At 38.9% G+C, this 14,286-nt stretch overlaps 1 protein-coding gene across 3 annotated transcripts in view; it reads right to left on the bottom strand.

Moving 5' to 3' along the window:
• SLC44A1 (solute carrier family 44 member 1) overlaps positions 1–14,286 on the bottom strand; it is a 201,431-nt gene that overhangs the window by 89,361 nt on the left and 97,784 nt on the right. For all 3 annotated transcript variants that reach the window (XM_023242530.2, XM_023242529.2, XM_023242528.2), the window contains exon 5: positions 3,057–3,150. In XM_023242530.2, coding sequence (XP_023098298.1) covers positions 3,057–3,150 — 94 coding nt within the window. The remainder of the gene's footprint in view (positions 1–3,056; positions 3,151–14,286) is intronic.

The following is a 14,286-nucleotide window of genomic DNA, read 5'->3' as shown; positions in this document are numbered from 1 at the left end:
CTACTGCTACCATGCTTGGCATGTCATCAACAGAGAGATGAATTTGGATAAAATATGGCCCTTTCCAGGCATTTGCTTTTAAAATTCGAAAGCTCATTAGGAATAGTAACCATTTGGCAATTATGTGGTGTTAGTGTTTTATTGCAAATTAGTTTACAATGGCTTTTATCTAAGAAACAGGCATTGCTTTCAGTTGCAGAGGGTCCCTGGGGACCCAGGAAGGTTAGGGGCAAAAGGGGAAGCTCTAGAGGTTGACAGAAATACTTACTCCTTAAGCCAGATGTCAAGCACAATAATGGATGCTTAAAGGGGCACCTGGGTGGCTCAGTCGTTAGCGTCTGACTTCGGTCAGACTCAGGTCATGATGTCGTGGTTTGTGGGTTCCAGCCCTGAGTTGGGCCCTGTGCTGAGTTCAGAGCCTGGAGCCTGCTTCAGATTCTGTGTCTCCCTCTCTCTCTGCCCCTTCTATGCTCATGCTCATGCTCTGTCTCTCAATAATAAATAAACGCTAATTTTTTTTTAAATAATGGATGCTTAAAACATATTGCCTATTTAATTCTTACAACAATTCCAAGACAGAGGTATTAACATTCCCATTTTACATAAGAGAAAACTTGGTTCACAGAGAGGTTAAGAGACTTGCTTGAGTTGGCAAAGAGAAACTGGTGACACAGAATTCACCCCCAGGCCTATCTGGACTTAAGGTTTAGCTCTTTCTGTCCCACTAGGGCACTCCTCAGAGGACCACAAAATAGATAGGAACCATGCTGAGGGCCACTTGCCTCAGCACAGGTTTGCCTAGTGCTAGTCTTTTAGTGTATACAAAAAGGTCACCAAAACAGTCCCTATTTTTTTTTTTTTTTAAAGACAGAGTTTCTTAAGGACAGAGACTAGATCTTACTTATCTTTGTAGATTTGGTATCTAATACTAAGTGTGGAACATGGTATTGCCCCAAGTTTTTTATTAGAACAAATTCTTTGTTTTTTTTTTTTTTTTTAATTTTTTTTTCAACATTTTTTATTTATTTTTGGGACAGAGAGAGACAGAGCATGAACGGGGGAGGGGCAGAGAGAGAGGGAGACACAGAATCGGAAACAGGCTCCAGGCTCCGAGCCATCAGCCCAGAGCCCGACGCGGGGCTCGAACTCACGGACCGCGAGATCGTGACCTGGCTGAAGTCGGACGCTTAACCGACTGCGCCACCCAGGCGCCCCAAATTCTTTGTTTTTTGATCCTTATACTTTGCTTGTCATATGCTAAATGATGATATTTACAAGGTCCTAATCTGACTTCCTTCTATCAACTGTTACTGCACTTTTACTTTCCAACAGGCTGAGTTCAAATTAAAGTGGTAAGATACTTTTAGACTGTAAGGTACTAAGATTAGTGAAACATGGGCATATATAAATAAGTATAAACAGTATACAGTCAGGTTTCTGATGGCATAGGGTCATCATTGCTTCTTGGATTACTGAGACATTAGTAGATGACCTTGTGAGAAGCCCAGTGTGTCCATGTCTAAAACCCAAGTCCTTAATGCTATGTTTCATCTTTAAAGTGCATGTCCTTAGGACACCTTATGTGAGATACGTGAGTTATATACAGCCAAGAATGGAACACCTGAGATAGATACCCAGGAACAGGCAGTCCTCAACATGGTAGAGTCAGAGGTCATTGGTGCAGGAGGATTTACCTGACCTCACCCATATTACACAGGGGCATCCTCACATCAAGGCTTTCAGGTAATCCTTTCATAACATGTTTACGCCTTAAAATGTGACTCTACACTCAAAGTATGCATTTAAAACAGGCTTTTAGCAGTTGAGTCTATAAGAGGACAGAGCCTTTCTTGTTTTTACATTGACAAATTTTCTCCAGTGACTCTATTCAAAGGACCTCCTTTTCTTTACTGTCACAGCCTCCCTAATAGTCTCAATGTTCATGAATGGAGTCTCTTTACCAATTGGTCTAAGCCCATAATTTATAGGCCCTACTTACTATCTTTTTAAAACAGTTCCTTTATTTTTATTTCCATAGGCTTTACATTTTAATTTCAATAGCAACGTGACAAGACTAAAAGAGCTGGAAATCAACTAAAGTGATATTATTCCGTTGTCTACTTTTTCAACAGAAAATTTCAAATTTCACTCAAGTTAATAAAGCACAAGTTACACCCATAAGCAAGCCAAAGGAAAGCAGACATAAGATGGGTCTCAAAATGTTAACCTGTAGCTTGCTGTCATATACTAAGATATAATAAAAATGGTCTCAATTCAGTATTCCTAGTGAAGTTGACGCATGTCATACATGGTTAGTGATACACACTTAAGGTTCTGAAGATCAGACATGTTTCAAATCCTACGCCCCTAATTCTGAGGATATATTGTACAATGCTTGCAAATTTGTTTCCTTGTTAAAAAAAAATCTGTAATTTTAAAGCTGGCTTTATTTATAACTACTGTGAGATCCTTCCAAATAAAGAATATTTCTTGTCTCTTCTGTGCATCCATGATATGCAGTAGGTACTTAATAATAAATATTTGTTGAATAAGACCTTGGATAAGATATGGCAAACAGCGTATTATTATAGAGAATGTACCTAAAAGATGTAGCCTGAAATAAAGGATGGAGAATAATCTAGCATATTTTTTAAATTTACAAAGTAAATTAAAAAATAATCCCACTAAGTATTACTGGAATCAACTTCAGAGAATCTTTGGAGACTGTGAGACTTGGCTTCTAATTTCACTGCAGATTTTGTAATGATTCAGAAGTTCTCCACACTTAAAAAGTATGGCATTAAAAAAAAAAAGTGAGCCCCCCAAAGAAATTTAAAATATCTGAGAATGAGAAAAGTTGTTTGTCTCTGTTTGTGTTTTAAGATATGAAACACATGTCATTTCTACTACTACTTTTTAAGTCTTGTTGTAAAAATAAGTACTGGTCATAAGCAACAGGTATCATCAAGTGACTTTCCTCTCAGAATAATACATACAGTTTAAAATCTACCTACAAAAACAAAAGTCACAAGTTAACAAAATACAATAAAAGTTACCTCGCTGGAACTGGTAGTTTGGGGCAAAGAACAGAAGCTTTTGAAGATGTAGTATATTCAGAAGGCTTTAGGTTGTAGCTACACAGTGCTGAGCCTGTTGAAAGAAAAGCTGTATGTTAGCTGGCAGAACAGAGCCTAAATAAATTCTCCCATGGATTCACTGTAATTTCATTTTGTATGTTAATATCAACTCAACATATACAACTTTTAAACACTAGAATTAATAAGAATCTGACTTGGTCTTTAGCATCAGTCCTCAATCATTTAAAACTAATTTCTCTCTGGCAATTTATGTACAAAGTTTAATAATACTCAGGGTAACAATAACAGTAAGTACTAGAACTACCTTTCTTGAGTGTCTGCCATAGATGTGGCCATATATATATATATATATATATATATATATATATATATATATATAATTTTTTTTTCTTAAAGAGTCAACTTTTAATTATAACTAACCAAACCATGTCCAGGGACATCTCCAAACAACCAAACAACAGAAACATGACAAAATTCTCCTGTTGAAGAAGCCAAGTATCTTGGCCCACCCCAGCATTTCTGAGGGTCAGGCCAAGAGCAGCCCATTTCCAGGGCTGGTTCTATACCCATGCAAGTTTATCATCCCTGCAGAAGGATTGGAGATGGACCCCTCTTTCCAACACACTGGGGACTCAGAAAGTCACTAGGTGGAGGGGCTCTCCTCTCGCCCCATACATATGTTAATTATGTGTTTACTTTAACTTGATTAAGCAGGGGCTATTACACCTCCTTTACAGAGGACGAAATAGAGGCTAAAAGATAAGATATATAACTTGCCCAAGATGACCCAGCTACTAGGAAGGAGAGCTGGAATTGAACCCTAGGTGTCTCTGACTACAAACCCTGCCTCAACTACACATGACGTCCCTTTTTCCTATGCTTCCCATTACTAAGTATGTAAAAGGACTGCATACAGCACATATGTTTTCAGACAATACGTTACTTTTTCCTTATTTTAAAGGCAGTAAATAGTAACTGTAAATAAACTGAACAAATTGATCAAAGAATTCTCAGCTTTCAGAGAGTTTAAAACAAGCTCAAATTCAATCCTAGATTGGTTATGCAAACAGCCATCTATTTCTTGGTCTGTGTGGCTAATACAAATCTAAATAATATGTAAAAGTCGGATGCAGTCCAGCCAATCCTTGATAAGTATTATTTTACTGACCTGCTGATTTTGTAATACAGCACCGAGAATACTGTCAGGTTCATTGTAACGATAAATACCATTAACTGAGAAGACCTAAGCTCTAGTCCTAATCTTGCTAAGGACCTACTGCACTCTATCATGTAAACTGTTTATATTTTATTAATTGCAGTTCCTACCAGATTACTAATTTGGCCAAATATTTTATTATTAAATATAAATAGAATAGCTTTGTGTTTATATTATAGCAACAATGAAGTTTCACATGGTACCACCCTGGAAAAAGTTTAAAATAAAATGTGAGGTGAAAATGGCAGGTTTTAACATTGAACTAATTATAGAAATATCATGTGAGGATGTAAGAAAGAGCTAGAAGAGACTACAGAAAAAAGATTTGCTGGGATAACAAACAAACTTGAGAGTGGTTTTATTTCATTTATACCTTATCCTGTCAACCAAAAGAATTTTTAAAAAAAAAATTTTTTTTTTCAACGCTTATTTATTTTTGGGACAGAGACAGACAAAGCATGAACGGGCGAGGGGCAGAGAGAGAGGGAGACACAGAATCGGAAACAGGCTCCAGGCTCTGAGCCATCAGCCCAGAGCCCGACGCGGGGCTCGAACTCACTGACCGTGAGATCGTGACCTGGCTGAAGTCGGACGCTTAACCGACTGCGCCACCCAGGCGCCCCAAAAGAATTTTTAAAAAGCCACAAACCTGCATTTAATTCAGTAATGCTGCCCCCAAACCAGCAATAAGCCTGCCAGGTATTTAAATATGTCAGCTGTAGGGGCGCCTGGATGGCTCAATCGGTTAAGATCTGACTCAGGTCATGATCTCCCGATTTGTGAGTTCGAGCCCCGTGTTGGGCTCCCTGCTGACATGTTGACAGCTAGGACCTGAAGTCTACTTCAGATCCTGTGTCTCCCTCTTTCTCTGCCCTTTCCTCACTCACACTCTGTCTCTCTCTCTCTCAAAAACAAACATTAAAAAAAAAGTTAAAAAAATATGTGGGCTATATATATCATACGTCATAAAACCATGTAGCATCTATTTTATATAAAGATAATTCAAGTAATTGGACAATGTAAGATCTTTTTTTTTTTATAATTTTTTTTCAACGTTTATTTATTTCTGGGACAGAGAGAGACAGAGCATGAACGGGCGAGGGGCAGAGAGAGAGGGAGACACAGAATCGGAAACAGGCTCCAGGCTCTGAGCCATCAGCCCAGAGCCCAACGCGGGGCTCGAACTCACGGACCGCGAGATCGTGACCTGGCTGAAGTCGGACGCTTAACCGACTGCGCCACCCAGGCGCCCCCAATGTAAGATCTTTTTAAAGAGACACTTGAAAGTTACATGGCACTTAAGTTTCTTCAGCTTCTTAAGACAGACTCACTAGGAAATTAAGTTTCTGAAACTGTTTTTGAACATTCTTTACCATTTTAATGACTTATTGTAGTTAAGTTAAATTTGCATGTTATTTGTCATGTTAAATATGCATGAATATTAAATATCTAACTCTTCTAAAATTAGTCTTTCATGTTTGAAGATAATGCCACTAGATTCCATTTACAGCAGTTTTAGAGAAAACATGGCAGCGGTGAAAAGCAAACATTTTAGATTACTCCTGAAATATCCGGGAGTCCTACTATAGGATTGCTCATGAAAAAAAACAGCCACTGTGCCAATAACCGCAGAGCACCCAATGTGATCATCAACTTCCTGATCTGAATGGTCAACTTCTTTCTTTCAGAGTCCAAGATGGAATCGATTTACACAATATGAAAGGCCCTAACTAAAGCACTGTGTCAGTGCTGTCAAACACACTGCTTCTGCTGAATTCAGTGAACATAATCTCCGTCCCCACCCTTTCTTCATTTAAAAAAGGAGGTCAGCAGGTGCAACAGAGTTCAATTTTATAAATACTTTCCCAGGATAATGCTCAATGAAAGGATAATAGCCTTATCTCTGATGGTATTCTGGGACACAGGCCAGTACTAAATAGATCCTGTACTAAATAGATTAAAAGAAAAAGATCTTTACAATGTGTTAGTAGTAACAATCAGAAGAAACTTTATAATGCTTCCTGCTCAAAAGGTTGATGGACAGAGAAGCCTCAATGAAGAACATTAAAACAACCCAGTAATGGCAAACATGTTACAATTGTTTTTCTTTTCATGTTTGTTAGCTAATGCATTTTCAGTGAACACTTTTAAGGTGTTTTTGGGTTTTTTTTTTTTTAAGTGAAGGTATAAACAATACTTGGCACAAGAGGTTTGGTCAGAAACTGTAAGACAAAGTTTTTCTTCTAATGCAAAAGGCAGGGAAAACCATACTTGAGTAATGAAGTCTAAAACCAAAAACAAAAGCTTATCTAAACCACACCAGAGGCAATCCATGCAATTCAGCCAGTGTTATTCAAAATGAGTGATCTTAGGACGCCAACTTGGGTATATAAACATTTATCTTGGTAAACAGTTGCTATAGTCCCCAGAATGTTTAACTACTATAATTTTTCAAGTGCCTTATAATATTCAATTATTTATTCTTTAGCTCAACATCACTTATAAGAACTCCCTTAAGAGGGATGTTTCCATCACCATGCTCCAAACACTACAGATGAAACAAAATAAGTAATACTTCCAAGGCCTTATAAGCAATCACTGACAAATTTAGAAATAAAATTCTCTACTCTTAGGCCACAATGCTTCTTCCGCGCCATTCCTAATAATCATAATCAGACAAATATTCAATAAGCTCCTGGGCAAAAAAAACCCATACATTCCACAGATACCTCGAAAACAACATGTTTGGGGGGAAAAAAAGACATTTCCATCACCCACTCTCCAAATCTGCTCTGCCTCCTTTCATGTATTTTCCATCCTTGTTAATGGCTCTACCATCCATGAAATTCCTATGAATTTGAAATGGAAAGTCATCCCATATCTTCTTCTTTACCCATCGTCTTCATATATCCTTCAAGACACTTAAGAAACCAAGTTCTGACAACTGGATCTTTCTATGAGTTATCTATCTCAGGCCTTTAAAATCTCTTATTGGTTCAAACTACTCTCCCAAAGGGTATCTCCTCTATATGCTGCACACAGCCTTGAGAGGGGTCTTTGTAAAATGGGCATTAGTTGTATCATATTCCTGCCCTCAGGATAATTTCCAACTCCTTGGCTTCAAAGCTCTCCTAAAGCAGGCCTCTACCTAGAACTCCAGCCTCATCTTAACATAATAAACTACTTACGGGGCGCCTGGGTGGCTCAGTCAGTTGAGTGTCCAACTTCGGCTCAGGTTATGATCTCACGGTTCATGAGTTCAAGCCCCGCATTGGGCCCACTGCTGTCAGTACGGACCCTGCTTCTGATGCTCTGTCCCCCTCTCCCTCTCTGTCCCTCCCTCACTTGTGCTCTCTTTCTCTCAAAAATAAATAAAAAAAAAAAATTAAAAATATTAAAAACAAAACAAAACATAACTATCTACAATTCTTGCTGTTTAACAAGCTTTCAGGCTTTTTCACATGCTGTTCCCTCAGCATGGGCTGTCCATTCCTAACTACCATCTGAGTGTTCAGTTTGAGCAGAATTCTACAAACTACTCAAGCCTCACCTCCTCCAGTAAGCCTTCTCTGATGCACCCAAATCTACTTACTGCTTCATTCTATTATAAAACTTAGCATATTATTTTGCAATTTTTTAGCTTACATAGCATCTCTACTTTTAGAAAGTGCACTCTTTTGAGAACTGGGACCTTATGTCTTCAAAATATGTGGGACCCCTCTCTCCTGGTACATAGGCAGTACGTCAAAAGCCATACAACAGACATCCTGATTGAAAAAAAATATGAAATAACTATTTTTAATCTCTTATTTTGGTGTTATGTGTTATATATAATGTTTATTTGCTTTTCACTATTCACTATAAATTATACTATATAAAACAGGACTTCTTGGGGCGCCTGGGTGGCTCAGTCGGTTAAGCGGCCGACTTCGGCTCAGGTCATGATCTCACGGTCCGTGAGTTCGAGCCCCGCGTCGGGCTCTGTGCTGACAGCTCAGAGCCTGGAGCCCGTTTCAGATTCTGCGTCTCCCTCTATCTCTGACCCTCCCCCATTCATGCTCTGTCTCTCTCTGTCTCAAAAATAAGTAAATGTTAAAAAAAAAAACAGGACTTCTCAACCCTGGTATTTTGAGCTGGGCAATTCTTGGTTGTAGGGGCTGTCCTGTGCATTGCAGGATTTTTAGCAGTATCCTTGGTCTCTATCCACAAGATTCCAGGACCCTCCCCCCACCCTGCAACCCTTCACTCAGTTGTGACAACCAAAAATGTCTCCTAACACTGCTAAGTGTGGGGAGTAGAAAGTTGGGGGGGGGGCATGCAGTGGCAATTATTACCCTTAGTTGGGAACTACTGGTCTAAAACACCAATTTGAAACAAAAATACAAAATAGGGTTGGTAAGTTGGAGGCTAACTCTTGCTGTAAAATTCTGCTTGATTTGCGGGGCACCTGGGTGGCTCAGCCAGTTAAGTGTCCAACTCGTGGTTTTGGGCTCAGATCATGATCTCATGGTTGGTGAGGTCGAGCCCCACATCAGGCTCGGGGCTGGCAGTGCAGATCCTGCTTGGGATTTTCTCTCTCCCTCTTTCTTTGCCTCTCCCCTCCCGCCCAGCCCTCTCTTTCTCTCTCTCAAAATAAATAAACTTTAAAAAAATTCTGTTAAACAAAACATAAATAAAATTTTGCTTGACTTGTTATCACAGTATTATTTGTAGGATATACTAAATTAAGAGAAAACATACTTTAGAAAATTGTAATTAATAAAAATCTCCCAATGCAGAACAGTTTTTATTATGAAAAACAAATTACATAGCTATATGAGGTCCAATGAATTTAACCCCTTTCTCTCTAACTAGGAAAGCATATATATGTACATGTATGTGTGTATATATAGAGAGATAGATAGATATAGATACATATATATATATATATGCAGGAAGAATGCAATTTTCAGTAGCCAGTAAAAAGTATGGACGTATTTGAAATTTCCAAGAAGCCCCCATTAACCAGCTGGTGGTGTGACATTATCTGTCAACTCCTATTGGCACATACTACGCACACAATAAATATTTGCTAAGTGAATTAACTTTGGAAATCTATGTGCAAGACTTCTAGGTATTGTGGAGGACAATGAAAAGTTTGTCTTCTATTATGCAAGCTGCCTAAACAAGGGGACCATACCTTGTCTTTGTTTCTGTGCCACACACTTGATGGGTGTTGTTTTTTTTATTTTATTCTTTAACATTTGTTTATTTTTGAGACAGAGAGAGACAGAGCATGAACGGGGGAGGGGCAGAGGGAGGGAGACACAGAATCTGAAACAGGCTCCAGGCTCTGAGCTGTCAGCACAGAGCCCGACGCGGGGCTTGAACTCATGGACCGCGAGATGATGACCTGAGCCGAAGTCAGCCGCCTAACCGACTGAGCCACCCAGGCGCCCCATTTAATTGTTGAATGAAGGAATTACTTAAAATTACACTATCAAATGTAAGGATTTTTTTTTTCCCTTGCTGGTTTCTGAACTTGGAAGCAATTAAATCAGTTGCTAGGGTTGATCATTTTCTTTATTTATAAATGATATCAAGTCCAATCTTTTGATTCACTATAAGAAAAAGAATCAATACTAACTCTGTGTTTTAAGCTGTACTGTTACGGACTGGTAAGAAAGAGGGTAATATACAGATCATCTATTGATACTGGCTTTATTTATTTAAAAAAAATTTTTTTAATATTTATTTATTTTTGAGAGAGAAAGAGAGACAGAGAGTGAGTGAGGAAGGGGCAGAGGGACAGGGAGACACAGAATCTGAAGCAGGCTCCAGGCTCTGAGCTGTCAGCACAGAACACAACACGGGGCTTGAACCCATGAACCGTGAGATCATGACCTGAGCCGAAGGACGCTTAACTGACTGAGCCACCCAGGCACCCCTATTGATACTAACTTTAAATGTAACACCCAGATAATGATAACCAAAGGCTTATTTATATTCACGAATTTTATCTGATGCATCACATAATCTTTGAGGTTTTCAAAGACAGAACAATGATCACTGAGAAAACACCCACCTTCGTGGCTCTACTCAAAGCATTAACACGGTGTGAACGGTAGGTCATAAACCTCTCAGACTTCCTATAAAATACGGTACACTGAAGAAGCACTCACTAATGGGAGTGATTTCTCACATGCTATAAAAGGGACACAAACAAGGAAGATAAGATTTCTGCCATTTTACTACTGTGCTAGGGAAAACAAATTAGATATTATAAAAGTTTGATAAGAGTAATGTAAAAGATAATAAGTTATTCCATGTAAAATATTAGCACCCACTGAGACCATGCAGTGGGCCCACAACTTACAGGTTGTTCTCATTTCTAAACTGCTATTTACACTTTAGATTGCAAGTGGAAAGAATAAAATGACCTGCAAAGCATCTGGCTCTGTGCATGGCACAAAATGGGTATCAATGAATGGTACGATGAAACAATGCAGGGCTCAAGCCTGATTGATCTGAACAACAGGGACAGTGGAGAAAAGCAAGGGATGAACTATGGGCCAGACTCAGAGTGGGGAGAGAGGAAGGGAAGGGACTGTCCAAGCAGGCATGACCTCCCTCTCCCCACTTCCTTCACTGCCTCACATGGCCAGGCTGGGTTCAGATGATAATCTCATATAAAGGTGAAGGTGGCTTCAGAGGGAGGGGCATTGTATACATTATTCGAGTTTTCAAAAAAATAAATAAATAAATAAAAATAAATAAAGTAAGTAAGTAAGTAAGAAGGAAACCTGTTCACCAGAAACTGGAAGGAAGTAAAATGAGAGACGGAATTCATGCTCTGCTGAGAATAACTCAGGTATAAGCTCTCACCAGATGTTTGCAGTCTTCTCTGGAGGGTACAAGGTTAGGAAAGAGGATAAACAAAAGGGCTCAAGAAAAGAAAAGGTTATGAATATTCAGGTGGATAGTATGGTTAGGAAAGACAAATGAATGAATAAGATGGATTATTGAGAGATGAATAAGAAGATAAACAAAGGTTCACGTCAATTCTGGTTAGAATGAAGCTAAACAATTTACCCGCTGGTGGCAACGGACAGAGATTCAGAAGCAAGCAAAGGATACAGTGTGCTGAGAGAATGAGAAATTAGTAAGTGTCAGTAGGGAGGAAGAGAGCAGCCCAATCCATCCTTCTTTCAAAAAACATGAAGAGCTCCTATGTGAGGTAGGGCCTGGATATTCAGAAAGGAAGAGCATGATCCTGCCCCACAGGAAACTCATGCACACTACTGCCAGAAGATGATAAGGAACCAAAGACGCTTAGTACAGAGTCCTTGTGATACTTGCCAATTTTAATTTTTTTTTTAGTTTCTAAATTTTTTACATGTTTACTTCTTTTTGAGGGGAAGGAGAGAGAGGGAGACACAGATTCTGAAGCAGGCTCCAGGCTCTGAGCTGTCAGCACAGAGCCCGACCCGGGGCTCGAACCCACAGGCTGCGAGATCATGACCCGAGCTGAAGTCGGACACTTAACCAAGTGAGCCACCCAGGCACCCTGTCAATTTTACTTTTTCAAAAGCAATTTTTAATTTATTCTCTAGCATCATATTTATATTTGTATCATATAAAAACTACAAACCAAACTAACAAATTGTACACTTGCACACCTACCACACAACTCACATACCAGAACTTCGACTTTTACGTTTATCTAAATTCTTCTGCTCGCCTCTTACAGCTCTTTGTACTATGGCAGCATCTCCACACAACCAATCGAGTGTCCGGCTACTTCTTCTAAATTTTCTGTGCTGGTCAGACATATGCCACAGAGGCGCTCTACAAACTTCAGGGTCCAAGAAAACAACTCCTCTTTCTTGTCTACAAGAAAGAGTTAAGGCAATATTTTGTTTCCTAATAAATACATTTCTTACAAACATTATTCTAGGAACCTAAGTTAGCTTTCCCTTAAAAGATTTTAAATAATTTGGAAAGGTAATAAAAGTTCATGCAAATGGATAGTTGTAAATACTAAAAAAGCACTCTCAAATGTTGTCATGGAAGCTTAAAACTCTTTGAAAATGATTTGTATTATCTTTCCTGTCTGGTAAGAAAAATGTTATTTTACCTTACAGTTTTTTTAAGTTTATTTATTGAGAGAGAGAGAGTGCACATACACGCAAGTGGAGGAGGGGCAAAGAGAGAGGAAGAGAGAGAATCCCAAGCAGGCTCTGTGCTGTCAGCATGAAGCCTAATGTGGGGCTCAAACCCACAAACATGAGATTGTGACCTGAGCTGAAATCAAGAGTTGGGCGCTTAACCCACTGAGCCACCCAGGTGCCCCTACCTTATGTTTTCAAATAAGGTTTAAAATTATCATTTAAAAAGTTACTACCCCAGGGGCGCCTGGGTGGGTTAAGCACCCAACTTCAGCTCAGGTCATGTTCTCACAATCCATGGGTTCGAGCCCCGCAGTGGGCTCTGTGCTGACAGCTCAGAGCCTGAAGCCTGCTTCAGATTCTGTTTCCCCTCTCTCTCTCTGCCCCTCCCCATTCATGCTGTCTGTCCCTCTTTCTCAAAAATAAACATTAAAAAAAATAGAAAAAAAAAAAGTTACTATCCCAAACAGGATTTTTCTCTTTCATCTTTTTAATTATGGTAAAATACACATAATAAAAAAATTACTACCTTCACACTATTTCAGTATACACTTCGGTAGCATTAAGTAGATTCACATTGTTGTCCAACCATTACCACTGTCTATCTCCAGAACTCTCCACCTTGCAAAATTCATACTCTTTCCTCAAAAAACAGTAACTCCCCATTCCTCTCACCCTGCAGTCCCTGGCAACTACCATTCCATTCTGTCTCTATGAATCTAACTACTCTAAGTACTTCATATAGGTGGAATCATACTGTATTTGTCGTTTTGTGACTGACTTATTTCCCTTAACAATGTCTTAAGGTTCATCCATATTGTAGCATGTATCAGAATATCCTTCCTTTTTAAAAAAACTGTGGTAAAACATGTAATACGACATTGACCATCTTAACCATTTTTTCAGTGTATAGTCATATTAGCTGTACGCACACTGTTATCCAACAGATCTGTAGAATTTTTTCATCTTGCAAAACTGAAATTCTATAGCCAGAGAAAACCTTCGCCCTATCTGTTACTGGCTTATTGCACCTAGACTAACAACTTCAAGGTTCATCCATGTTGTAGCATATGACAGGATTTCCTTACTTTTTAAAGGCTAACATTCCACTGTATGTACATACCACATTTTCTCTAGCGATTCATCCATCAGTGGGCATTTAGGTTGCTTCCCTCTCTTGGCTATTATGAGTAATGCCACAATGAATATGAGTGTGCAAATATCTCTCTGAAATCCTGTTGTCAGTTCTTTTGGATATACACCTAAAAGCGGGATTTTTGAGTCGTGATAATCTATTTTCTAAATGACTATTTTTTAAAGCAGGTTCACAGCAAAATTGAGAGGAAGGTACAATGGTTTTCCACATACTCCCCGCCTCCACGCATGCACAGCCTCCTCCATTATAACATCCCCCACGAGAGTGGTACATTTGATATAACTGATGAACCTACACATTGACATATCATGATCACTCAAAGTCCACAGTTTACATAAGGGTTCACTCTTAGTGTATGTCCTATGGGCATGGACAAATATATAGTGACATATATCCATTATTATAGTATCATACAAAGTATTTTCACCGCCCTAAAATCCTCTGTGTTAATTCTATTTTTAATTTTTTAAGGAAACTTCAAACTCTTTTCCATCACAGACATACAATTCTATATTTCTACCAACAATGCACAAAGATTCCAGTTCCTCTGTACTCTCACAAACATCTGTTATTTTCTGTTTTGTGGTGTTTGTCATTTTTTCTCAATAGAAGCTGTCCTAATGGGTGTAAGGTGGTATCTCACTATGGTTTTCATTTGCATTTCCCATA

Source organism: Felis catus, chromosome D4 (genome assembly GCF_018350175.1).
Source record: "Felis catus isolate Fca126 chromosome D4, F.catus_Fca126_mat1.0, whole genome shotgun sequence".
Lineage (NCBI taxonomy): Eukaryota > Metazoa > Chordata > Mammalia > Carnivora > Felidae > Felis > Felis catus.
This window is presented reverse-complemented; position numbering and strand designations above follow the sequence as displayed.